The sequence below is a fragment of the Raphanus sativus genome, chromosome 4 (genome assembly GCF_000801105.2).
Source record: "Raphanus sativus cultivar WK10039 chromosome 4, ASM80110v3, whole genome shotgun sequence".
NCBI lineage: Eukaryota > Viridiplantae > Streptophyta > Magnoliopsida > Brassicales > Brassicaceae > Raphanus > Raphanus sativus.
The window spans coordinates 5,678,538-5,702,962 of record NC_079514.1 but is presented as its reverse complement, the minus strand read 5'-3'; the positions used below and the strand labels follow the sequence as shown (position 1 = coordinate 5,702,962).

Here is a 24,425-nt window from a genome sequence, read left to right as displayed (position 1 = left end):
GCTAGCTCCTCCTCTTCGTACACAGAGCAACGGCTCTGATTTGTCTTTACTCTGTTTTGAATTAGAGGAAGACTTGGGCTTACTTCTTCACCACTTCTATGGACCGTTACGTTGAGGCCCATATTGCTCTCACTAATAGGAAAGAAACAAAGATACGAATATACAGATACCTTAGGAGATAATGAATACACATCCTTACAAAAAGAATATAACCAAAAAGGCAAAAACCCTTTCTGATATCTTTTTCTATGCCCATCTTGCAAGCAGAACATTAGCTTTTGATTCTCCATCTCAAGATTCTGTGTAAACAACTCCAATGTTGTCCGGATGAAAATTTTCTCTTTTTCTTTGTGCACCAACTGATATTATAAAATTAAAAGGCCTCGGGCCCAATGCGAGAAACGGATGAAAATTTTCTCCGTTAGAGGGATAAATGCAGAGGCTTTATGTCCGGATGAAAATTTTTCTCTTAAGCAGACTTCAATGCAAGAAACGAAACTGTTATAAAAAAATCTGACTTCAGGTTCTCTATCAAGGTACATATAATGCTTAAAGATCTGATAGGATGAGAGTATATTACCTTGAAATGAAACCGAGAATCTGCTAGCTGCTCTCCCCCAAGATGTCGGGGCAATCATCCCACTTCCTGTTGTCCTCGTGCTTCACAATACTGCCCCTGTACTTGAACGTTTCACTTTCTCCTTGTTTCTTGAACCATCTAGGTCTGCACAGGCTTTCTTGAAGTTGCCGCAACTGCAGAATAACAGTGCAAGAGATCTCGTAATGTAACAGACAAACAACAGTCGTCCAAGGTTAAAAGATCAGCCTAGAGAGATCATCATGGACCAGTGAAATGTTAATGGTAACGTACGTACCATTCGTTGTCTTCTTTCTAACCCTTGTTTCTCTAAGTTTGCCTTCTCATATTCACCGTTCGCCAGATGCCGTTGGTCCAGTCTTAGCCTAGAGCTATGAGTCTGTCGGAGGAAGCATCTCCTAAATCCATGAGAGTTAACACAAGTATAGAAAAGGTTACAAATCCAGGTGTCAGCTCGTTCAAGGTGATGGAGAATGAGGTTAAGTTGTGTCTAGTGACATTAGGTGGTGGCTTGGTCCTTCTCCACAGAAACGAGGCATTTATGCGGGATCACTGACTTTCGTCTTGCTGGTTCCACTCACCAGCAACATAGTAAGGACTATCATCCCATTTACCAAATATTGTTGCAGCTTTTATTACCAGACAATTTGTCTTTTGATCATGCGTTACTTCCAAGTATTCAGCTGCAACATACTATACAAAGCATATCACTGTGACTTACATTCAGTGAATTATACAAAGATCATAAGAACCAAAAAGAGGACACTGAGAAAATGAATTAGAACTCAAAGCAAAACAAAAAAAATGGAGCAGAGTAGGAAGTGAGATTAAGTATTAAAGCATGTAGCACTAGACTGAAAATTCATGCTTTGTTATTTTGTAGACATTGTCATAGTTCCCTGATTCTCCAGCGTTGAGATTGGCTTTCTGCACAAAAGAAAACTCTCATCACTTAGTAGCCAGCATGATTAAAATATTAGAAAAGGGGAAAAATAGATGTCACTCCAATTTCAAATCATACGATAGAACATTCAAGATATGACACATGAACATGTAAGTCTTTGACTTGGATGTATCAAACACTTTATCAACACCATGTGGTGTACACATCCACATGAAAGATGGACAAAAGAAATGTGAAACCAACACTCAGACATCAACCTCGTATATGTCCAAAACATTTACAGCTCTTCTCTGTGTACCTACAGATACACAAGGTGATATGACTACGATCACCAGCTTTGAGTTCTCAAGGAGCTAAGCTTCAAGGGGGCAACACGGACTCCTAAGAAATCATTGAGCAATCATACCAGTTTTTACTTTTGGATTAAGGAGTTCTGTGGACTATGCAGCTGTCAAACTTTGAATAAAGTATTGGAACGCAACACAAGAATCCTCAAAACTAAACTTATAAACAGATAAGAGACTCTTCTTTTGTTTTTTTTTATAAGAGACTCTTCTAATCAACATAAAATTCAAATTAAGGTCAAACTTATTCTTTCCGTGCAGTTCTGTGTTCATAAGTCTCATGCAAATAGTGATTTTATGGAAAGAAACTTTTTTTCTTTCATAAAGCTAATTAATGTAAATATAATTTATCTCTCTTTTTAGTGGAAATAATTACTTTCGTCTTTATTTGAAAATCTTAAATACAATGGAGGTTTTCAACTATAAATTTTTAAATTACTTTGATTAAAATCACAATAAACTAAAATAAAGTTTTTTGTAAATGTAAATTAAAGTAGTTTCTTGAATAAATAACTTATTACTTATCTATACTATTATTTGAGAAGTAAATTTGCTTAGTTGTCATATTCCCCATGATTTTAGGTAATTTTTTTTATCATATTTTTAGGATTTTTCCTAATGATTTATTACTACATCTAATAAATAGTTGAATTTATTCATACATTCTTAACCATAAACTAAAAACGAATTAATATATAATCAACCATAATTTAGAAACAAATTTCTTAGGTTAGATGATTATAATTATCTAAAAATAGTTTGTATCAATTAACCAGAAACTAAAATCAAATTAATGTATGAATAACTGTAAATTAAAAACGAATTATATTGATTTGGTAATTATCATTATTTAAAAATAATTTATATTATGTTGTAAAGTCTTTATTAAGTTAACGAATAATTATATTTGTTAATATACAATTAACCATATATTAAAAGAAAATTTCATTATTTTGATAATTATCATTGTATAACAATAGTTTATTTTGGTTATTCAAAATATTATTTTACATATTTTTAAAATAGTTTTAAATTATATAAGATAAATACCTATATGTATGTTGTATATAATAATGTTTCAGATTTATTTTACGCAATCAAATATAATTTTATTATATTGAAAAAAATTGTCATATAAAATAGTTTAATATTGATTTATTACTAAATATTTCAAAATCATTAGTGTTTTAAGTTTATGTTACATAATAAAAGTATTTATGTTACCATATAAACTTGTACACATGGAATTTTTTTACTTTTAATTATTATTTATGAAGTGATTTTGCTGATTTGTCACAATATCCTTGATTTTAGCTAATTTTGCTTATTTGTCATATTCTTATTAGTTTTTATTAAATCATCAATTTATTAATTTTTATAATATTCTTTGATTTTAGCTAATTTTACTTATTTATCATATGCTTATTAGATTTTTAAATTAAATTATCAATTTATTAATTTAGATAATATAAATATTTCAAACTTCCTAATTAATTTATAAATTTATTTATGAAGTAATTTGCTTAGTTGTCATGTATTCCATGATTTTAGGTAATTTTGCTTATTTGTCATATTCTTATTAGTTTTCTATATTATTATTTATAAAGTGATTTTGCTGATTTGTCACAATATCCTTGATTTTAGCTAATTTTGCTTATTTGTCATATTCTTATTAGTTTTTATTAAATCATCAATTTATTAATTTTATAATATTCTTTGATTTTAGCTAATTTTACTTATTTATCATATGCTTATTAGATTTTAAATTAAATTATCAACTTATTAATTTAGATAATATAAATATTTCAAACTTCCTAATTAATTTATAAATTTAAATAATATAAATATTTCGAAATTTCTCATTGGATTTATGATTATAGTCATTTTAACTTTCACAACATTCTTATTAATTTTTAGCTTAACTTATTAATTTATTAATTTAAATAATATAAGTATTATTATTATGAAGTGATTTTACTGATTTGTCACATTCTTCTTGAGTTTGGCTAATTTTGATTATTTGTCATATTCTTATTAGTTTTTTGATTAAATCATCAATTTATTAATTTATATATATTCTTTGATTTTAGCTAATTTTGCTAATTTGTCATATGCTTATTAGCTTTAAGATTAAATCATCAATTTATTAATTTAGATAATATAAATATTTCGAAATTTCTCATTGGATCTATGATTATAATTATTTTAACTTTCACAAGATTCTTATTAGTTTTTAGCTTAAATCATTAATTTATTAATTTAAATAATATAACGATTTCAAAATTTATAATTGGAATTAAAATTATAATTATTTTAAACAAGTTAGGACCAATTCTTATTTTCATATGATGTAAGATGATTTAAATTATATAGTTTCATTTTTCTCATTCATTCCAAATTTTCTCGATAATAGTTTTTGACATCTATATTTTGTACTTTTGATATTTGTTTTTTAGTTGAAGTTCTATGTTTTTCTTCTTTCTTTGAGCTTGAAAGTAGTATAAGAACAAATCGTTTTTGTTACATGGAGTTTGGAATTATGAATTAGTTATTCTTAATTACTTCGGTAGTTATTTCATGTGTATGTTTTATTACTGTTTAATCTATAAAAAAATATGTTTTAATATTAAGTTTAAAGAGTTTCCTTGTAATTATGTTATGAACATGTATTTAATGGTTTATTTTCTAAAACGGCTAAAATTGATATATTTTTAATGAATAATAAGATTTATCATTATATAATTAACCATAAATTAACTTTAATAATAAAACTATCATTATCTATTTTTCTTTTATTAAAAGTAAATTTATGAAATATTAAGATAAGTCAATGTATATATTTATCAAGTAAACCAATGAAATATTGTTATTATCTCAATTTGTTTTTTTAATCTTCTAAATTATCATCGAACTTTAGTTTTTATTTAATTTTTATTTATTTTGTTTTTACTTGGATTATGTGTGTTTTAGTGATTTATTGTGTGCAATATTTGATATGTAATTATGCTCTTATGGTTTCATAGTTTTAAAGTTTTCATTTGTGTTAAGAAGACATAGACCGAAATAAAAATCGAAAAAACTAAAATGATTAAGAATATAAAGAATAAGTTATCATGGTGTTTAAATCATAATACATATATTAATAATTATTAGTAAAACGATTATGCCCGCATGTGCGGGCAAAACACCTAGTATTATGTAAATATAGATATATTTTTTTTGGTCAAACGTTATATAAATTTAGATAGTTAAATTGGTCTACAATAAAACGAAGAAAAAGCAACACTGAGCCTTTTTGTTAATAAACGAAGAAAAAGCAACACGGCGTAGTTTTTATTTTGTTAATTTAGTGCAAGAGTTAGGCCTTTTTGTTTATGTGGGGATGTGTGTTTTAGTTTGACTTCAGAAAATATGATCGCAAAACATAATCATGGCAAACAGAATTGGGTGGAAGACTATTTATAATCTATAATTACAATATCAAATGGACATCCTAATCATAGCTCTTGTCTTCTTGACCTAGGAAATCATTTATTTGTCTCTTATAATTGTGGTTTTAAATTAGATAATACTTCTTCTATTTCATAATACTTGATGTTATGCTTCAATGCACAAAGATTAAGAAAATTACTTTTCTCTAAAAAAGTATTTTATATATATAATTTTAAAGTCAGTTGACCAATTATAAAAAAGATAGATTAATCTAATTGGTTGAACAGTTTCCAATAAAGTTAAAGTAACCTTAAAATCTCAAAACTTCATGTAAATTGAAACAAAACAATTCTTCTAAAACATCATCTATATTGAAACAGAGGAAATACATATCATGGCTCCGAATGGTGATTTGCGGATTGAACGGCGGATTGAACGATGTGGAACAAACAGTTATAAAAACTTATAGATATATAATAATATGTAGAGAATTTTGTTATTGTTAACTGCGGTACAGGGCGGGACGCCGTTTACCACTCCAAGCATATATAGATGTCAGTATATACAATAATTACTGTTATACGAACGTTTAGGTACAAGAGAGTAATAACATACAACAGTAGCGACAATTTCAGTATTCGACCTCATAAATTGGCTAAATACTCCTTTTCTATGTGTTTGGTTGAATGAAAGTTACCACCGACTTGCACGGATTCCCATGCCAGAGTTGAAAAAAAGTGGACGATATACTCACAAAAGAGAATAAGTACTATAGAATTTAAAGTCTAGTCATGATTTCTAGTTCAAATACTGCTGTGTTTAAATTTCTTTTGAAAACATCAAAGTAATTAGTTCCTCTGTCAGAAAAGAAGGTGGTCTACTCTCGTAAACAGAACTAGATAGTGTATGTTTTCATATATATAGGTTCTCAACTTCTCATAGAATACAAGGTGTTGTTGTCTCACCACCCGAATTTAAACTTGTAGAAAATACTATATACTAATACTATATACCACTGAGAAAAACTAATATATATGTTTTTCGAAAAAAAAACTTTCATATATATATATATGTGCAGTACTACTTTTTAGCAGCAAAGAAATTTATATTATTTGTTCCAGCTAATCCACCAGATTTTCAATTGAAATATTGTATAATCCAATAATAAGTCTGCGTAATCCGAATTTTCGGTGCATAACCAAAACTTAATTAACCAAATCATTAATCCAAATATCTCAGCTAAAATCATCATCGGTACTCCACCAGCATGCATAGTGGCTTCCCCTTGAGTCTCTGCCTTCCCTGCGAAATATTAAATTCCCACCTCGACAGAATTAAATGTCACACCAATTTAAAAGATCTCTATTTTTTTTTTTGCTAAATAAAAGATCTCTAATTTATTATTTCGAATATAATGTATTTAATTTCACGACAGCAAACCTTTAATTCGGGTAACTCGATCACGCATGCACATTCCACAACTTCTGCCCCAACCCTCTCTGACACGATCCAAAAAATTCTATCAATCGGTTAGGTTTGAAATTAATCACTCAATTGTTTTTTTTAATCAAGCATGGTGAATTTACCGAGCAAGTTAATGGCAGCACAAAGAGTACCACCGGTCGCAATTAGATCATCAACTACCAAAGCTCGGTCTCCAGCCTCAACGGCTCCTACGTGCATCTCTAGCCGGTCATTCCCGTACTCCAACTCGTATTCTTCAAATATCGTTTCACCTATTAACATTTTACGTCGTTTAACCATAAACTATTTGTTAAAAAAAATGTCTGAAACAAATATACTCTGATTAGTTTAAGAAGTTAGAGTACCTGGCAATTTCTTGGGTTTACGGAGAGGGACGAACTTTGCTCCAATGGCTAACGCTATTGGTGGACCGAATAGGAATCCACGAGCCTCTATTCCTGAAATGACAACAAACGTGGTTATAATGGTTATGTCATTTAGCAAAGAAGGTCTAATTAAGTGGCATAAATATTTCAACTACGTTATTATATGTGCTGTTATTAAGATGTCATAGGAGTCTCATTAATAAAATTAGTATATAAGAAAAAGCGAAAGAATGACAATCTGTCCCAACAACAGACCCAATCGACAGATTCCATAGCACTAACGCGAAAGATACGGTCGAATGTTACAAGTAGTGAAGCTATCTATATCCCAACAACAAACCCAATAGATGTTTATCTTATTTTATACACTGACATTTTTTTGTCAACAAAAATGATTGAATATTATTCAACTGTATTTTTTTGTTGATTGTGTCATGTCTTACTAGCCATGTGCTATGCACATATAAGCACATCCTTTAACACGGTTTTATGAAAATATTCAAATAGAAATTCCTAATGGAAATGTTGAAACATTACATATTCATGCATTGAGTTCTCATGGTTTTCCGCTGATAGATTTTGGTATATATCAAATGAGTTTGTATTACTTTAATCGTTTTCGTTTAAAACCTGTATAGACAAAATTCTATTGATTAAAGAAGGCAACTGAAAAAAGTATACAGATTTAAAAAGTAAAAGGAAATGATGTACTTCATCATACTTCACATCCACTAAACAGTAACAGTATAATCTTTGTACTTCACTACACAGAAGAAGAGAGGCATAAAGAAAAAGAGAGAAGGAAAGAATTGGCCAAAACAATGATGATGGAAAAAGAAAGAAAACCCAAATCAAGTTCTTTTGGGGCCAACTCTTTTAAAAAGGGTTACATCCATCACTCAACTACCCATCTATCCAAACAATACCCACCACACACAAACAAACACTTGCGCTTTTTCACACAGGCAAGATCAAACAATTATAAGCTTTAAAAAAAGTGGAAGAGTATATGGGATAAATAAACTTTTCTTTTATATGATTTGGGAGGAAGAATGATCCAGGCAATCAATCTCATCCCATCACTCAGTCACCCACAAAGATTATATTTTTGAGAGTCTTGTCTCAACCAAAAGTTTGATCAAAGCAACGATATTAACGAAAATATTTGATAATTTGCATTACACTTGAAAAATGATTCTTTTTACAACTGTGCATGTATGTACGTCAGTAAAAATGCAAACGTTAGTACGAACGGTATATTGTCTCTTTCCATATGTATCTCACTTTCGAATTTTGATAGTATATCATAATTAATATATGATTATGATGTCAAAAAGGGTATGTAATATTATATTTATAAAATAATATAATTTGAATAATATCAAACACAACCACATGCAAAAACAAGAACAATAGTTTTTAATCAAAACAATTAGTTGAGCACTAAGTATTTAGAACAACCACTTCAAATAACAAACTTTGAGCTACCTAATTTAGATGTATATTAATAAGTATTTTCCATCAAATTACAATGAGAAGAAACCTTTAGACCGGAAACTACATGTTAAAGATTCCACTAATCACCATTTGAATCCAAAAACTCCACTAATTACGACGCACCAAAATAAACTATTTACTGTTTTAAACCGATAAATTAACCTAGATTTCTTGAAACCAATAAAAAATTCGAGTTCACTCAATTAGGTCGAATCTTTTAAACAGTAAATCCACCGTAAAATTACACTACATCAGTGTTCACAAAATTAATAAAAGAAATCATGAATTATAAATTAGAGATAATACCTGCAACCACTGAGATGTTCTTGTCTCTGTATCTCTCAACAAATAGATCAATTGTATCTTTGAAGGCTTTGGGATCCAACAGCACTGTTGTTATGTCTTGAAACATTATTCCTGCAATTTTCTTCCTTTTTCATTACCCTTCACATTCGTTTTTACTCATACTTATGTAACAATTCTTCTCTCTTTTTTTTTACCTTAACTCTTGTTTTTTTTTAAAAAGAAACGATTCTTGGTTTTCTCAAGTTACAACTTCATCGGAAACAAACAAAAAAGATTCAAGACCAACAACACTGTTCATGGCCAGTCCAAAATATTATTCTAAATCAAATGTTATTGTCGGCAAGCAAAGAGAATTCAGAAGAAGAAACCTGCATTTTCGGTAAAAAAACAACCAAGAAAACTATTTTTGACAATTTTTTTGTTTAAAAACAAGAAAACTAGTTTTAAGACAAACAACATTTTCTACCAGACGAATCAAAGCATGTAACAAACAAACAAAAACAGAGCTCTTCCATAAACAAAAAAAACAGCAGAAGAAGAAGAAGAAGATACCTTTCTTGGGAAAATCTGGAACGACACGGATCTTAGTTTTGATTCCGTTAATACGAGGATCCTCTTCTTGCTTGTTTCCCGACATTGTCAACGAAGAACAGAAGATAAAGAAATCCGCTGTGTTTCTTCCTTTCTCTCTCTCTCTCTTGTTCAAGGATTTTGGGAGAGAGAAAGAGAAAAGTGAAGCAGTAGTTAGACACTTACTAGTATTTATATCTATTAAACATTACTCTGATTCTATGTGCTTATATAGCGTGTGCTTAAAATGTGTTTAAATCTCTGTGTACAACTGTAAAGCCAATGAGATAGGGAAAAAAATCACTACAACTATCTATCTTATTAAAACTTTTAAGAAATATTTTGTTGGACCTAATATTTATTATGTAAGTTTTTAAATTAAATACACATTTATACTTTATAGTTAAACCTACATTAAATCATTAATATTCCTTTCTTTATACTATTATTCATGTTCCAAATAATATACTTATTTTTTATACTACTATCAATGTTTAAAAACAATATATTTTTTATACGACTATCAATGTTTCCAAACAATACAATAATTAATCTTAGTTATTTTATATCTATCATTTTCTCTTTAAAATTTTGTAAAAAAACGTTATAATTTCATAAATTTCAAAATAATAAACTTCAAAATTTGGATTATAAGATTACAAATTATGAAACTATTACAATTTAAATCAAATTAGATTACATATCGGTTATCCATCAGTTCAATCGGTTAATCTCGGATTTTAGTAATTTTTTAATATGAATATTTTAAAAACCTAAATTGAATTGTCAGATCTCCGGATTAACCGGTATAATCACAATCGGGTTGAATTTAAAAACACTGATTTAAATACAAAAAATATTAAAATACACACTTTTCAAAAGTTATCAAAATATTTGTTAAGTTATTAATGAAATTTTTCATCGTAAAATATTCTGCGCTTCCAAAGCGCGGATCAAAATCTAGTTTAAATATTACAATGTAGAATTGTTATTAATTTATTAATTATCGATTGACAATAGTAAAATTTATATAGTCGATCATATCCTTTAACTATGCTTTTCGGATTTTCTTATGAAACATGTATATTTCATATAAGTTGGTCAAAATATGTTTTATTACATTAAAATCAATTACATATGTTTCATGATTAAAAATTAAGAATTTTATATCATCTCTAGAAACAGGGTATTGATTGAAACTATAATCCTTAAGGTTTTTCTTAGGTAGGTTTAGACAATAAGTTGGAGTCTATACTTTTTATAACTTACACATTGTTAGCTATTTGATTCAATTGATAACATATAAGAGATTTTAAAATGGTTTGTGTTAAGATGATAATTTCTATTTCTCAAAAAAGATGATAATTTCTATGTTAATAGAATAATGATTTGAAGTATACTTATGTCTAATTTTATTAGGACTATTGAGTTTATAATTTTGTGATGTTAAGATGTTATGGTGGATTTTCTTAGTTAAATTATAAATCTCTTAATTTTAAATGAAATTATATAATATGTTTAAAAGCTCATAACAACTTGCACAATAAACCAAAATAATATAAACATTTACTATATTTTAAATCCCTCCAGTTCTTTTTAAATATTAGATTGAATATATTCTCCATAAAGAATTTTTTAAAAATAATATAAATATTTAACTGAATAATGTTGAATTTTAAAATATAAGTTTTTCTATGTATGAATTCCAGTAATTAACACAGGATATTAGATTAGTGTAGAAAATACAATAGCAATTAGTGATTTAGAATTTATAAATATTGATTACTGAAAGTGCATTTTAAATAGAATACACTTTTCGTTTTCTTTTCGGTGCAACGAATAAAAAGTTCTTAAATTTTTGTTTTAAACAGTGTTATGACTAGTACAAGACATATCTATGTCTCATTAATGGAAATGATCGAAGCGTTTTGAACGTGTCGTCCAAACATTCGTCTGTCTTGATTGTCTTTATTTGGTTTAGCTCCAACAATACTCATGCTCATTAAAGTAAATACAAAAAGCTTAGAAGGCAAAGTCGCCCTCCGTCGTTAAATTATCTCGTAGGTATAGAGAGACAAATGGTCTGTTCGTTATCTTATCTTCTTGATTAGAAATTTTGAATAATCAAACTCCTTTATCTTTATTTGTTATTTTTCAGTTCTCCATACAAATCATTTGAATAAACTTGTGGTTAGAGTTTATTGTTAGATTTGAGTTGATTATAGGCTTCCGACTTAAAACTAATTAGTAAAGAGTGAATTGACCCTAATCCTTTATATAGTAGTAGATTAATTTTTATATTTTCGATGTGGGATATTTTTCATCAATATCTTCCCTCACGCTCAGATATCTAGAAGAGTGGACAATGTGAAAATAACATCCACAGAGGGCCCAACATCGGTATAGTAGTAGTTGTTGTAGTAAATTAGGTCAACTGATTTTATCGCTATGATACCATGTTAGATTTGGATTAATTATAGATTTCCAACTTAAAATCAATTGGTAATGAGTGGATTGACCATAACCATTTATATAGTAGTAGATTAATTTTTATATTTCCGATATGAGATGTTTTTCATCGATTTTTCTCCAATTATATTTTATTTAATTGGAAATAAATATAATTTTCTTTGCAAGTCGAGAAGTAAATTTCAATACCATATACAATACCTAGCAAACTGAGACTTATATTTGATATTCTTTTACGTGCACGATTAATTTTCTGCATGCCATGACTTTCTGCAATGAAATCGTCAATGCTCTTTCATCTTTCTGTATAATACTAATTTCCAAAAATATATAGATATGAGAAAATTTCTAGTGATTTTGTTTTATGATAAAACGTAGCTAAGTATGTACTAAAATAGTTATGGAAAATATATCGACTAAAATAAATATTATCAGTATGTACTAACTACTAATTTGATTTGGCTATGTCGTTTCTTTTAAAGACGTGCTCAACCGTTCAACTAAAATGACATGTTTTAAGATAGAAGGTTCAAAATTTTCAAACTAACTAAAAATGTCATTTTGACATTTTCTCACATATTAAAAATGTGACTGAAATGTATTTAAGGTGTAATTAGTTATGCTTATTTGACCAATAGAATTTGAAATGAATATAATTATTTATAAAATTAATATAGTTTACAATTAATTTTAGATTAAAAGTAAATATAATCTGCATTGAAATTCTAATGTGATATTTTTTGAGTTTTGTATAGCAAGAAAAAAATCAACATTTAATTTATTATGAAACATAAAGAATATGATCTAACTTCAACAAGACATATTCGTGTAACATAAATTCTCTAGAATCAGAGTAACACATATGTTATATGACAGAAAAATAAAAGGTAACTGAGAAGTAAAATAAATTTCTCTAGAAAGCATTATGAATTTGTTATCCTTCTATATATTAATTGACAACTCACGATTTTTATTTACATTATCAATCACCAGTAAAGTCTTGACAAAATTGTTATAATTTGATTGGTTAATGATTTTTAATTTTTAATTATTTTAATCGGGTGTAATTGTTACCCGGATTCGGATTCAGACATTCCAGATATCAAAACTAAAATCCAAATATCCCCGGATATCCAGATCCGAACGTTTAAAAAAATTAAAATTATAAATTAAAACTAGCTAATTAATCATTTATTTAATTTATTTAAAATTATTTTTTTAAATGAAAATTTATTGAAATTTAGTAAAACTATAATTTTAGTTATATTATATATAAACTATATATGGTATACATATATAAATATAATTTAAATATATAATAGGTTTGGATCCGGATCTACATATTCAGACCTAAAATTTCACTATTCGGATCCGTATCTGGATCCGCCGGATCCGTAGAAACACTACACGGACACATACTCCCCAGATATCAGTTTTTTCAGACTGGATCGTAAATCCGGATTTTAAGTCCTATACCTGGGTTATAAATAAGATAATGATAATAATGTGATAAAAATATAAAAAATAATGAGAGAAATAAAAAGATAATGTGATAAATGCATATATAATTCCACCAACATTGTTATTACTAAGCATTCATTAGGTATTTTGCATCAAATTATGAAATTTTGTAACGGATAATTAATATGCATCAACATTTAATAAAGTGATAGATAAGATAATATGATGATTATAAAGTGATTTAAAATAGATTTTCAGTTCAGTAATCATGAGTTTATAAATCAATTGATCAAAATTATGTAAAAAAAATATTTTTAGCGATTTAGATTTTTGATTTATCACTAAATTTCATGCTATTAGAAAAACATTTCTTAGATTTTAGATTTTCAATCTATTTCGAGTTAAATATTATATTTTTAATATTTCTAATTATCATTCAATATTTTGTACTATTATATATAGATTATATATATTTCATATAATATTTATATCCGTGACTCCGTGGATAACCACTTAGTTTACTATTTAAATGTGAATTCATTGTTTTCAAAAACATACACTACGGTCAGACAGAAAATCTTAACAAAAATCAACTAGATCGAGCAAGATCCTTCAGATTTAATCTGCCTAACTCTCGTATCTAAACACACTTTACTGCACACACTCCAAGTGGGATTTTAGAGTGGCAAATCCATAGTTACAGATATTTTATTTGAGACATTTTTTTCTCTCTCGGTAAATTAAAATATTCCGAAACTTATGTATAAAACAAATAAAAATGAAAGCGATGTTCTTCTTTCCTACTAATCTTAGATTTTATTTATCTATTTAAATATTTGTCTGGAGCTTTTAATCAGGCCTGTCCAATGTCCATGGTCTAGAATAAAGATAAAAAAGGTCACCACCTTTTGAATTTTGATAGGCCACTCCTTCAATTCGAATTTGCATATTAACAATAATACCCCCCTACCAGTCTTTTCGTTGTTATTCTGTCGATCTCGTCCATTATTGCACTAAATCTGGCGAACCATGCTCAGAATCTAACTTGGGACAAAGATGTCCAGTGGCGTGATTCGTCTACTCTAATGACATTTTCTGAACCTCGAATCCCATTGATGAGAGAAACCATATATTATCGGTAGCAATAACAATATTGTTGCCTCAAAAGTAGGCGAATCTCTTTTATTCCGTGTCATGTATGATGTCTAGATTTCATATGACCAGTTTTGGTAAGCTATTGTGAGTCCACTTTTTTACTTTTATACGAAAATAGTACTTTTTTACTATTATTCTATTTTTAAATATATATACATACTACACAACAAAGAAAAAAAATTCTTTTTACTGTTATTATTTAATTAGATTTTATACTCACATTATGTGATATTTTATATTAATTATTTAATTTAGTTTTAGTAATATTTTAAAATGACAAATATTATTAAATTGTACAAACTTTAGTTTAAAATTTTGTTTTTCTAATTATATTTTCTTATAAATTAACTATACCTTTAGAATAAATACTTCTTAGTTATTTATTCTTAGATATTTATTTTGTAATAAAAAGTATAAATCATAAAATAAATTAAATATAAGATAAATTTAATAATCTAAAAATTTATCTATATTAAAATCCCAATATAAGTAATTTTCCTCTTTTAATTTCAGTTTGACAATGAGTATAGATCACAAATTAAGTTAGAAATCCATTTGTTAAGAAAACTATTAAAACAAGTTTCTAAAACATAATTTGTAAACCAATATTTTGAAACTAACACTTCCTTTGAACAAGAAAACAATTTACTTTCTATTGGTACATGAAGATCATATTAATATTTTATATTTTGCTTGCATAATTGTTATGGAGAATAGAAAAAGTATTTCTCTTATTAAAATTTTGAACAGTTAATAAAAATGCTATTTCTAGTTTCTAGCAAAATGAATCATATAATACTCAACATTAGGAATGAGGTTGTAGAATACAACGTATCGATTAATTGAAAAAGATACAAAAGAAAGTGGTAAATTTATAGTACTAAGAAAGTCCTTTTTTCAAAAAAAAAAAAATTATAGTACTAATAGATTGTGGAGTGTACTATAATCGGTCGAATCAATTAGACGATCTCATAATTTTTTGTGGATGACTGTTAGATGTGCGCCATTATCCATTAGTCTTTTTTTATTCCTATCATTTTCAGATTTCTTTTTTCGTTATACTTTCTTGCTATATTATTATTCTTTCCAGTTTTGTGCCATATGGTTTATTTAGTTGAACGAAACAACAAACTGATTACTGGTTTAAATGTTTTATTGGCCGGATTCAGATAAATGTCCGTCAAGTGGTTTAACGTTGACCGTTGAGTATTGAAGTATTCTCCTATTTATATTATTTATGCAAGTTTTCGGACACCTTTAGTTGTTGATCCTCTCTCTTTGGTCTAGGATCTAGCCATGTTACAAAATCGTAATGTTGTGAATATACAACAGAGCTCACAACGACCCAAATCCACACGATAAAAGAAACCCCTAAACCTAAACCATGTTTTTCATTCATATCCGAAAACTATATATTACACTAATCACTAATGATTACCATGACTTGAACTGATATAAGAACCATATATGATCGAGGAGTAAAAATACTCCAAACTTATCATTCATTAATATAAATCGTAATAACTAGTATATATTACTATTCAAAAACACAAACGTAAAAAAAATATAATGTAAAATTCTATTATGAATTAAAAAAAAACTTCTTACCTTGAATCAAAACAACATGATAATAGTATTGTTTGTAAGTGCGTAATATCTAGAGAAAAATCTAACGGTGCTTGTTAGTTTTAAACACAATTAAATAGGGTAGTGTGAATGTAGAAATAGGGTAATTTATGTGATCAGTAATTTGAAATTTAATTCATTTTTTGTTCATAGTTGACTTTTTATTCTTAGAATAAGAAAATAAATTATTATTTTTAAAAAAGAAGCAAAATTGGGTTTAAATTTAAAATTCATTTAAAAAAAGATTTAACCGAACCGAATGAAAATTTATGAGATTCGAATTGCCTTCCCTCAAAAACACAACGACGAGCTTTTAAATTGGAATGGTTCTGATGACTTAACCGAACCGAATCTTGAATATTAATGAGACTGAAATTGGTTACATAGTTAAACCGAGTTCGTTATGTATATGCCTTCCCTCCAAAAACAGAGCAAACCTAACGATAAAAGAAAATTCTCAGAAACCCTCTCCATCATCGTCTTCTTCTTCCTCTCCCAGAAATGGCTGGCGATCTCTTCCGACGTAACAGACCTTTCTATCTAATCGATGGTTTCTACACCGAATGGTCCGAACACCTAAACAAACGCTGCATCCCTCTCTTCCGGGATTCTCCTCCTTCCGCCGTCAATAACGGCGCCGTCTTCAGCGACTTGATCTCCTACTACGACACTATCGACCACTACGCGAACAGAGACACCATCTCCTACTTCCTTTTCCCCTCGTGGCGCGTAAACTCGCTCGAGACGTCGATTCTCTTCCTCGGCGACATCCATCCTCATCTTTTCTTCAGTCTCGTCCAATCTTTCAGAGACCCGAACCGCGATCACGGAGATCTCGCTGCGTGGAGAGCCTTGGCGTTTCCAGCGAACCACTTCGTCGATGACGTCAAGAACAAGATTAACAACACGGTCTCTCGTCTGCTACGTGAGATGAGCGAAGCTCATGAGCGTTTCATACAAGGTTGCTCGGATAATTGGGTCTCGTGGTTTCATTCTTCTCAGCGTGGGAGACAGAGCGTGACGGTTATGGAGACGGCAGCTTCGGTGACGTTGGGTGAGGAGTTTGTGAGAATCTTCCGTGAAGCGAATCAACTGAGGAAGACTACGATCGCCGACATTGTTGATTTATCAAACGAGAATCAAGCGGCTCTGTTTCTTGAAGGCGTATGCGAGTTTCTTGCAGGGTTTAGACATCAGGTTCTTCTCTAATAACCTTTGACTCTCTTCCGGTTAACACTTAGTTTTTGGTTGATATGTTTTTTTTTTCTTAAGGATGATTAGTGAATGATTAGTAGAGAAAATATTTGAGATTATATGTTTTAATCTAAAAATTTGGTAACCCTCCTATGATCCAACAGCTTGCACATGTACCGGCTCGGTTTTTTGCTAACCAGGCTTCACCACATTATCTACTTGCTTATCAGCAAATGATGCAGCAGTATGCAGCTCAGCTTCCACCACCTAACTACAGTACTGCTCCGCTCATGATCCGGAACCAACCTGAACGGTTACACGATATATACGTTTGGAACTTAGACCTGAATGTCACGCGTGATATGCTACGACAGATGTTCAGACGTTATCCTTCGGTTAGGGTGGTACAGATTGAGAATGACACCGGACGTAACCAAAAATATGGTGTTGTTAGCTTTGCAGATGAAAGGGAGAAAAGACGTGCTATGCATGAAATGAACGGTGCTCCACTTTTAAATAGGCCAATGGATATTCGCCGTGCAGCTCACAGCAATACCTAGCCTCACTTTCCTTCTTATATACTTGAGATTGATACTAAAGCAGTTTCTAGGTCTCTTTGGTTTTTGTAAAAGATTTATTTCTCTTTAGCTTTGCTTCTCTCTCTTATGCCTTAATCTGTAAACTGAACCAGAAGATTCTATGAAGTAAGGATTTGTTTCAGTTACCATTTTAGACAGAATCTCCTCCATAAGTGCTCAGGGTAAACTTGTGAGAAAAAAATAGATAGAGTGATTTTAGTACAGCTTAATAATATGGAAAAAAAACAGTTAAAGATATTAAAGCAGAAACTGTTAAATATATAGAAAACTAAAAGATGATTAACAAAGATTATATGATTGGTAAAAGAAAAGAAAAGAGAAACAAGATTGCAAGCACAGAGTGAAGATTTGGGCCTTTAAATTATATGTGCTTATGGTGTGTTCTTCTAAAAACTAAAGATGTTTGTAATTTGTAAATGTCGCATGGTGTAGTGTCTTTACTCCTAATCTCCAACGCTGATTGGGCTTGAAAACATGTAAAGGTTCTTAAACAATTGTTAGACGCCAAGTAAATTATCTGTTCAATAACTGATTTTTTTTTCTTTTTTTTTTGTCACAGTTGACTTTTGATTTTTCTAAAAAAAAAACAAATAAAAAAGGCAAAGTTGGGTTTAAATTTGCATGGTTCTAGTGATTTAACCGAGCCAAATAGAATTTTATGAGGTTCGAATTGATTAGAGTCAAACCAATCCGGTTTTATTGCCTTGCATGGTTCATGTGATTTAACCGAAGCGAAGCGTATCACTGAACTTTTTGAGATTCGAGTTAGTTATACAGTTTGACCGAGTCCGTTATATACATGCCTTCCCTCCAAAAAAAACAGAGCAAAAATAAAAGAAAAACCTTTCAAGAAACCCTCTCATCCGTCGTACGTCAGTCTTCTTCTTCTCCCAGAAATGTCTGAAGATCTCTTCCGACGTACCAGACCTTTCAATCAACTCGATGACTTCTTCACCGACTGGTCCAAACACCTAAAGACATGGCTGTGACTGTCCCCCTCGAGACGACGATCCTCCTCCTCGGCGACATCAACCCTCGTCTTTTCACCAGTCTCATCAAGTCTTTCATCGACGACGACGATCAAGATCCCGTCCACACTTTCCGTAACCTTGCTGCGTGGGAAGAACTATCTTCCCAGCTCGGGAACACTATCAACGGAACAGTCTCGCGTCTACAAGATGAGATGACGGAAGCACAGGACCGTTTCGTAAAACGTTTCTCGGATAAGTGGGTATCGTCCTTTCGTCTTCATGCTCAGAGTGAAACGGTAGTTATGGAGACGGCGACTTCAGTGACGACGGAGGAGGAGGAGGAGGATGGTGGTGGTGCGATGATCATGGAGGAGCTTGTGAGAATCTTCCGTGAAGCGAATCAATTGAGGAAGGATACAATCACCAGCATTGTTGGAGTGTTGAACATGAATCAAATCGCTCTCTTTCTTGTAAGCGTATGCAAGCTTCTTGCAGGGTTTAAACATCAGGTTCTTCACCTCTCCCCCCCATCATGGCTTTCTTGAATTTTTACAACTATCTTAGAATGATTTTGACATGAGTAGTATAGTACTAGAAAGATGTTTTATATTTTTGGGATTAATTTGTTTTTTGCAGGATCAGGCTTTTGAGAATTCTCTATTTGATAATCATCTCATTAACCAGCAGCTTCCAAAACCTGAACAGCTCCTTGATCCATCCGGAGAGGTTAATATTGCACACCACAATTATCCTCAGCCCATGATGCAGCAGCATTTACCTCAGCTTCCACCACATGCTGACCAGCTCTTCCAGCCTTTTCCTCCATACGGATTGGTTATTGCACGCCCGAATCATCGTCCTCCCATGATGCAGTATCCACATCGCTTTCCACCACATGCTGGCCCGATCTTCCCTCATTTTGCTCCACCCGGATGTGTTTTTGCACCAGGCCCGAATCAGCATCCGCCTATGATGCAGCAGGTTGCACCACCGCCCATGATGCAGGAGCAGCAGCAGCAAAAGCACGTTATATATGTTGGGAACTTGGCCCCAGAGACCACGTATGGTTTGCTACTACAGGAGTTCAGTCATTATCGTTCGGCTAGGAATTCAAAGATTTGCGTTAACAAAGGAACTGGAGAGACATATGGTTTTGTTAGCTTTGCAGATGAAAGGGATAAAATTCATGCTATGCGGGTAATGAACCGTCAAATCCTTTTAGGTAAGGAAATGCATATTGGTCGTGCGGCTAAGAACTCTATCTAGTCCCACTTTCCTTCACTATATACTTTGGGATTGATATTAAAAGTAGTTTCTAGAGTCTCTTTGGTTTCTGTAAAGGATTTGCTTCTCCTTGATGCCTTGATCTGTAAACTGAACCAGAATAATTATTATATGAGCTGACGATTTGTTTCATTTACCATTTTAGCTAGACAACATTCTACTTCATATGTGCTCTGGGTTGAAATAAATCATGAAAAGAGAGTGATTTTTAATACAGCTTAATTCATGGAAAATATGGAAAAATGATCAGTTAAAGATATAATAGCAGAGACTAATAAAGATAAAGAAAACTAAAATGTGATAAAAAAATAGAAAGCAAGAGTTGAATGAAGCTCTTCTGATACTCCTACACAATCATCAGAGACTTGTAGAGTCTTCCATCTTTCTCCATTTCACCAAAGTCTTGAGAAACTTCTTCACCTGCATCACCATTTTACCCAATTAGAAAATATTGCATATGTAACATTAACATAAGTGATGAGATAGACTATTAGATTATATTATGTACCTCTGAGGGGTCTCTAAGAGAGTAGAACGCATTGCTTTCTTTTGGTACAGAGGATACCAAGATTCCAAATCCTTGCTTCTTCTCCCTTAGTACCTTAAAAGCATCCTCATCAGTCTTGTCATCTCCTATGAAGATTGGGAGAAAATCATCGTTGTTGCTTAATCCGAGTGATTCCAACAGAAACTCAACTGCTTTTCCTTTGTTCCATTCAATCACAGGACGAACCTCTAAAACCTGAATCATATTAACAACTCATGTTAACATAACATATGTGATCATTATACAGACTATATATCCACAAAGTAAGAAGAGTACCTTTCTGCCGTGAGTTAGACGCAGACGAGGGTATTGTTTCAGGTGGTCATGAACACGTTGAGCAACGAGTGGCCAGTCTTTCTCATCAACGTTACGGTAATGCACAGAAGCGCAGAACTTGTGGTTCTCTACTTTTGCACCTTTGATGCCTTTAGTTAGCTCCACGAGGGATTTATAAACCTCTTCGATGACTGGTATGAACTCTTTAGCAGGCTGAAAGAGGTTTACCTCTTCACCCTATAAACAAAAACAAGTAACAAAGAGATTAGAAGAGGTTGATTGATCATATATTTTGAACTGAGGTACAATAATATTCACCTGTTGGTCACAGTTGGTTTCTTCAGGAGAGCCATTAGCATTTGCAGGAGTCATGATGTCCATCCCATGACTACCGGCGTAGTAGAGTTCGGTTAGTCCTACCAGTTCGTAAACCTGACATATGAGAAAACCTCTAAACTGTTTAGCGTTTTTAACTTTTTAGTTTGATTGTGCTGATAATGGTTTAAGAGTAGTCTAACCTTGTCACGGCTTCTACCACTAATAATTGCTGTTGGGAAGTACTTGGCGACATCTTTAACAGCAGCACGCATCTGAGAGAGATAAACAGAGAGTTTCGGACCAGAGAGCATCATAATTTAGCATATCCAAAAAATACAAAAGGGTAATGGTTCTTACAGCGTCAGACATGATGGCACGGTCAGGGTCATCGACTATAGGGGAAAGAGTTCCATCGTAGTCAAGAAACATAGCTATCTTCTTGTCCTTCGCTTGAGCTGCAATGTGACCAAAGGAGGTAATGGCTGATGGATACTTGAGCTGTCAAGAAGAGAGGAATGAGAATAAAAACAGAGAGATTAAACAAATGTGAAAGAACACAATGAGATGTAAGAAAATATAGTACCATCCAAGCCCGTTGAGCAAAGTCATCTTCAGGAGCAATCTCGACGTTGAAATCTTTGACTAGCCTCTTACGTGGTGGGGAAGAGGAAATCATTGCTTCCAACCAACCGTTGGATCTGACATCGTCGAGCTTAGGGATCTTCTTCCTTGAGAATCTTCCTGAAGGGAAAGATGATCCGAGTCTTGGTTTGTTGATTGGTGAATCAGGGTCAGTATCCATCGAAGTCCAGAAAAAAACAAAATGTTTTCAAGTAAGAAACTCAATGGGGGATGGGATGGGATACTTCTTCTAAAGAACTTGTGTGTTTATCCAACTGTTTTGTCAATGAAAAACCACTTCTTCAATGTTTTCTTGTCACTGCTTGTTGGTGAACGGTCCATTAACAGTGAACACTGAACACAAAAAGCAAATATTCAGGAACATTAACAATACTTAAAAAAGTATGTTTCTTGAATCACAAAAAAAACTAAAAATGGAAAGCTTTCTTTTCACATTACCTCATCATCACTTAATCTTCACCAGGAAATACGTTCTTAGGCTGATCTTTAGCTTCAATTTCAAACCCTGTATAACATGACCACCATAAACTCGAGTAAATAATATTGCAAATCTCTGATTTTTTTTAAATGTTACAGGACAAGGCAAACTGTTAAAGTTTCTTTCTCACAAAAGGTCAGTAAAAAGATTGAACCTTTTTCAAGTTCTTTTTAAGAAAATGAGAAAAAGCAGTACATAAGAAAGTCAACACGAGAGTTATGTTTTTGTTGATATCGTCTTCCTCTTGTTTTCTTTTTTTACCTAATCGTCTTAATGGTTGTTTAATGATACGAAGAGAAAAGGAGCCACTGATTTTGACAAGTACCGAAGTTTTTCTAACTGCCTTTCTGATATGACAACCATTTCTATTAGTATTATTTAATAACGCTACCGACAAAAAGCTTATAGTTTCACAGAACTGGTCCAAAAAAGTGCGAGTAACATACCAATGACTAAACTAGTCTTTAGTTTGGTTTGGTCATAGGACCATTCTAATAAAAGAGAACAAAGTTTTCAGTATCATTACATCGATTTCAAAAGACAAGGTTTTGCAATAAATCATGCTGTAAGGTTTACGAGATAACAGAGTTTGTAGACAAAAATAAAAACAGAGTTTAATCACATCACATAGGAATAAAAAGGCGTAAATGTCAATAGAAAAGATAATTAAAACGCAAAAAATGAACCTCAAATCAGATCGAACGAACGGCTAAAATCTAAAGAATCAAACTAGGGTTTAGATTTAAAAACCTGATTGAAACGAGGTGGAAAACACAAAAGAAGAGCCCAGAAGAGAAAATCTCTGAAGAATGCAGATTTTTATCTCCTCAAAGATAAACAGATTCTCAGGGATCGAAATCAGTGAAGAGATAGAGATTTTGTTTTGTTTACTTTTTTTTTTCTCGAAAACCCTGAAAAAATTACGAGAGAATATACGAAAAATCAGGAAGAGATTGTGAAAGAGGGGAAGGGAGGAAATGAAGGATGATGGGCTTTGCTATTTATACACTCCCTTTCTCTTGTTAAAAAAAAAAAAAAAAAAACAGGTCCGTTTCTCAAACAGACAGCGAGAGAGAGAAAGAGACGTGGTTAACAAGGTTATTAAGCTGTTGTTCAATGTCGAATACACCTCACATGTTTGACTTATATACCACATTGCCATCGCATCCTCCTGCTCTTAATTATTATTATTCCACGTTATTAGCTTCCCTAAATAAAATTAATACATTACTTTATGATTAGTGAGTCCCTCATTTAGTCATATTCTTTTGTTTCTGGTGCGGAGCGGAGTCTTTCATTTATTCAACTCTCAATTTTTTGGGGTAATGTTCTGCAATGCGTTTACATTTCATATAGTTATTCTGGATTTCTGGTGCTTTCCAAATCTTTATAGTATTATATTTCTAACGGCGTGAAACAGCCGTCTGATTTACCATATCTAACGGTTCTAGATTTCTCCTAGATATAAAAGTTCCACAAACACATTAAAAGTAATTTATTAAAACCTTGTTGACTAATAAAATGTTATATCACAACAAATTGAGAGAAGAAAAAATAATATAAAAAGCTAAAACTTAGTGCATAGACAACAACCGTAAGGCGGACGTTAGTTCGTTACCTAAAAAGGAGCTGGTTCGTGAAAGACACGTGGTTACGAGTCAAGAGAGTTGAATAAAGCGTAAGCGCCACGTGTTACATTTAAGATGGTGCTGTAACCACGTGTTAGTTGGGCCTTAATGGACCCCCCACAAATCAACTGGCTTTTTTCTAGTTCCGTTGTCTCTTTCCGCCATCTGATTTATCATTTGCCTTTTCGTATACAAGGTTCGCGAATTATTTAGACATTCAACCAATTTCAGATACACACAACACAGCTTGTATTGAAATATTATAAGTGCCATATT

The 24,425-nt window shown here is 31.3% G+C and overlaps 3 protein-coding genes and 1 non-coding gene across 4 annotated transcripts; 2 read left to right on the top strand and 2 right to left on the bottom strand.

The window, feature by feature from the left end:
- Positions 1–6,362: 6,362 nt before the first annotated feature.
- LOC108851447 (adenine phosphoribosyltransferase 3) lies at positions 6,363–9,705 on the bottom strand. Its single transcript, XM_018624879.2, has 6 exons — positions 9,484–9,705; positions 8,932–9,042; positions 7,108–7,200; positions 6,865–7,014; positions 6,719–6,777; positions 6,363–6,580 (listed from the first exon to the last, which is right to left on the bottom strand). Exons 1-6 carry the CDS (start codon positions 9,566–9,568, stop codon positions 6,527–6,529), a joined length of 552 nt encoding a protein of 183 aa, XP_018480381.1. The 5' UTR covers positions 9,569–9,705; the 3' UTR covers positions 6,363–6,526.
- Positions 9,706–16,620: 6,915 nt separating this feature from the next.
- On the top strand, positions 16,621–18,102 carry LOC108853201 (protein INAPERTURATE POLLEN1). Its single transcript, XM_018626648.2, has 2 exons — positions 16,621–17,409; positions 17,571–18,102. Exons 1-2 carry the CDS (start codon positions 16,714–16,716, stop codon positions 17,964–17,966), a joined length of 1,092 nt encoding a protein of 363 aa, XP_018482150.1. The 5' UTR covers positions 16,621–16,713; the 3' UTR covers positions 17,967–18,102.
- A 630-nt stretch (positions 18,103–18,732) lies between these two features.
- LOC108848806 (uncharacterized) lies at positions 18,733–20,299 on the top strand. Its single transcript, XR_008944238.1, has 3 exons — positions 18,733–19,485; positions 19,613–19,769; positions 19,968–20,299. It is a non-coding gene; the product is annotated as an uncharacterized LOC108848806 (transcript).
- A 163-nt stretch (positions 20,300–20,462) lies between these two features.
- LOC108848807 (probable trehalose-phosphate phosphatase G) lies at positions 20,463–23,551 on the bottom strand. The gene is made up of 9 exons (XM_018622252.2): positions 23,272–23,551; positions 22,482–22,548; positions 21,985–22,376; positions 21,759–21,899; positions 21,602–21,673; positions 21,402–21,515; positions 21,084–21,320; positions 20,769–21,002; positions 20,463–20,680 (listed from the first exon to the last, which is right to left on the bottom strand). The coding sequence occupies exons 3-9, from the start codon at positions 22,201–22,203 to the stop codon at positions 20,618–20,620; spliced, it is 1,080 nt and encodes a 359-aa protein (XP_018477754.1). The 5' UTR covers positions 22,204–22,376; positions 22,482–22,548; positions 23,272–23,551; the 3' UTR covers positions 20,463–20,617.
- Between the last annotated feature and the right edge of the window lie 874 nt (positions 23,552–24,425).

Bases quoted from the DNA above. Each gene is read 5' to 3' on its own strand.
- LOC108848807 (XM_018622252.2), bottom strand. From the start codon at position 22,203: ATGGATACTGACCCTGATTCACCAATCAACAAACCAAGACTCGGATCA. The intron at 21,674-21,758 runs GTAAGAACCATT...TATCTCTCTCAG, and splicing joins GTGCCATCATGTCTGACGCT to ATGCGTGCTGCTGTTAAAGA. The intron at 21,516-21,601 runs GTTAGACTACTC...CTCATATGTCAG, and splicing joins GTGGTAGAAGCCGTGACAAG to GTTTACGAACTGGTAGGACT.
- LOC108851447 (XM_018624879.2), bottom strand. From the start codon at position 9,568: ATGTCGGGAAACAAGCAAGAAGAGGATCCTCGTATTAACGGAATCAAA. The intron at 9,043-9,483 runs GTATCTTCTTCT...AGAAAATTGCAG, and splicing joins TCCAGATTTTCCCAAGAAAG to GAATAATGTTTCAAGACATA. The intron at 6,778-6,864 runs GTAAATTCACCA...GGATCGTGTCAG, and splicing joins TGCTGCCATTAACTTGCTCG to AGAGGGTTGGGGCAGAAGTT.
- LOC108853201 (XM_018626648.2), top strand. From the start codon at position 16,714: ATGGCTGGCGATCTCTTCCGACGTAACAGACCTTTCTATCTAATCGAT. The intron at 17,410-17,570 runs GTTCTTCTCTAA...ATGATCCAACAG, and splicing joins TTGCAGGGTTTAGACATCAG to CTTGCACATGTACCGGCTCG.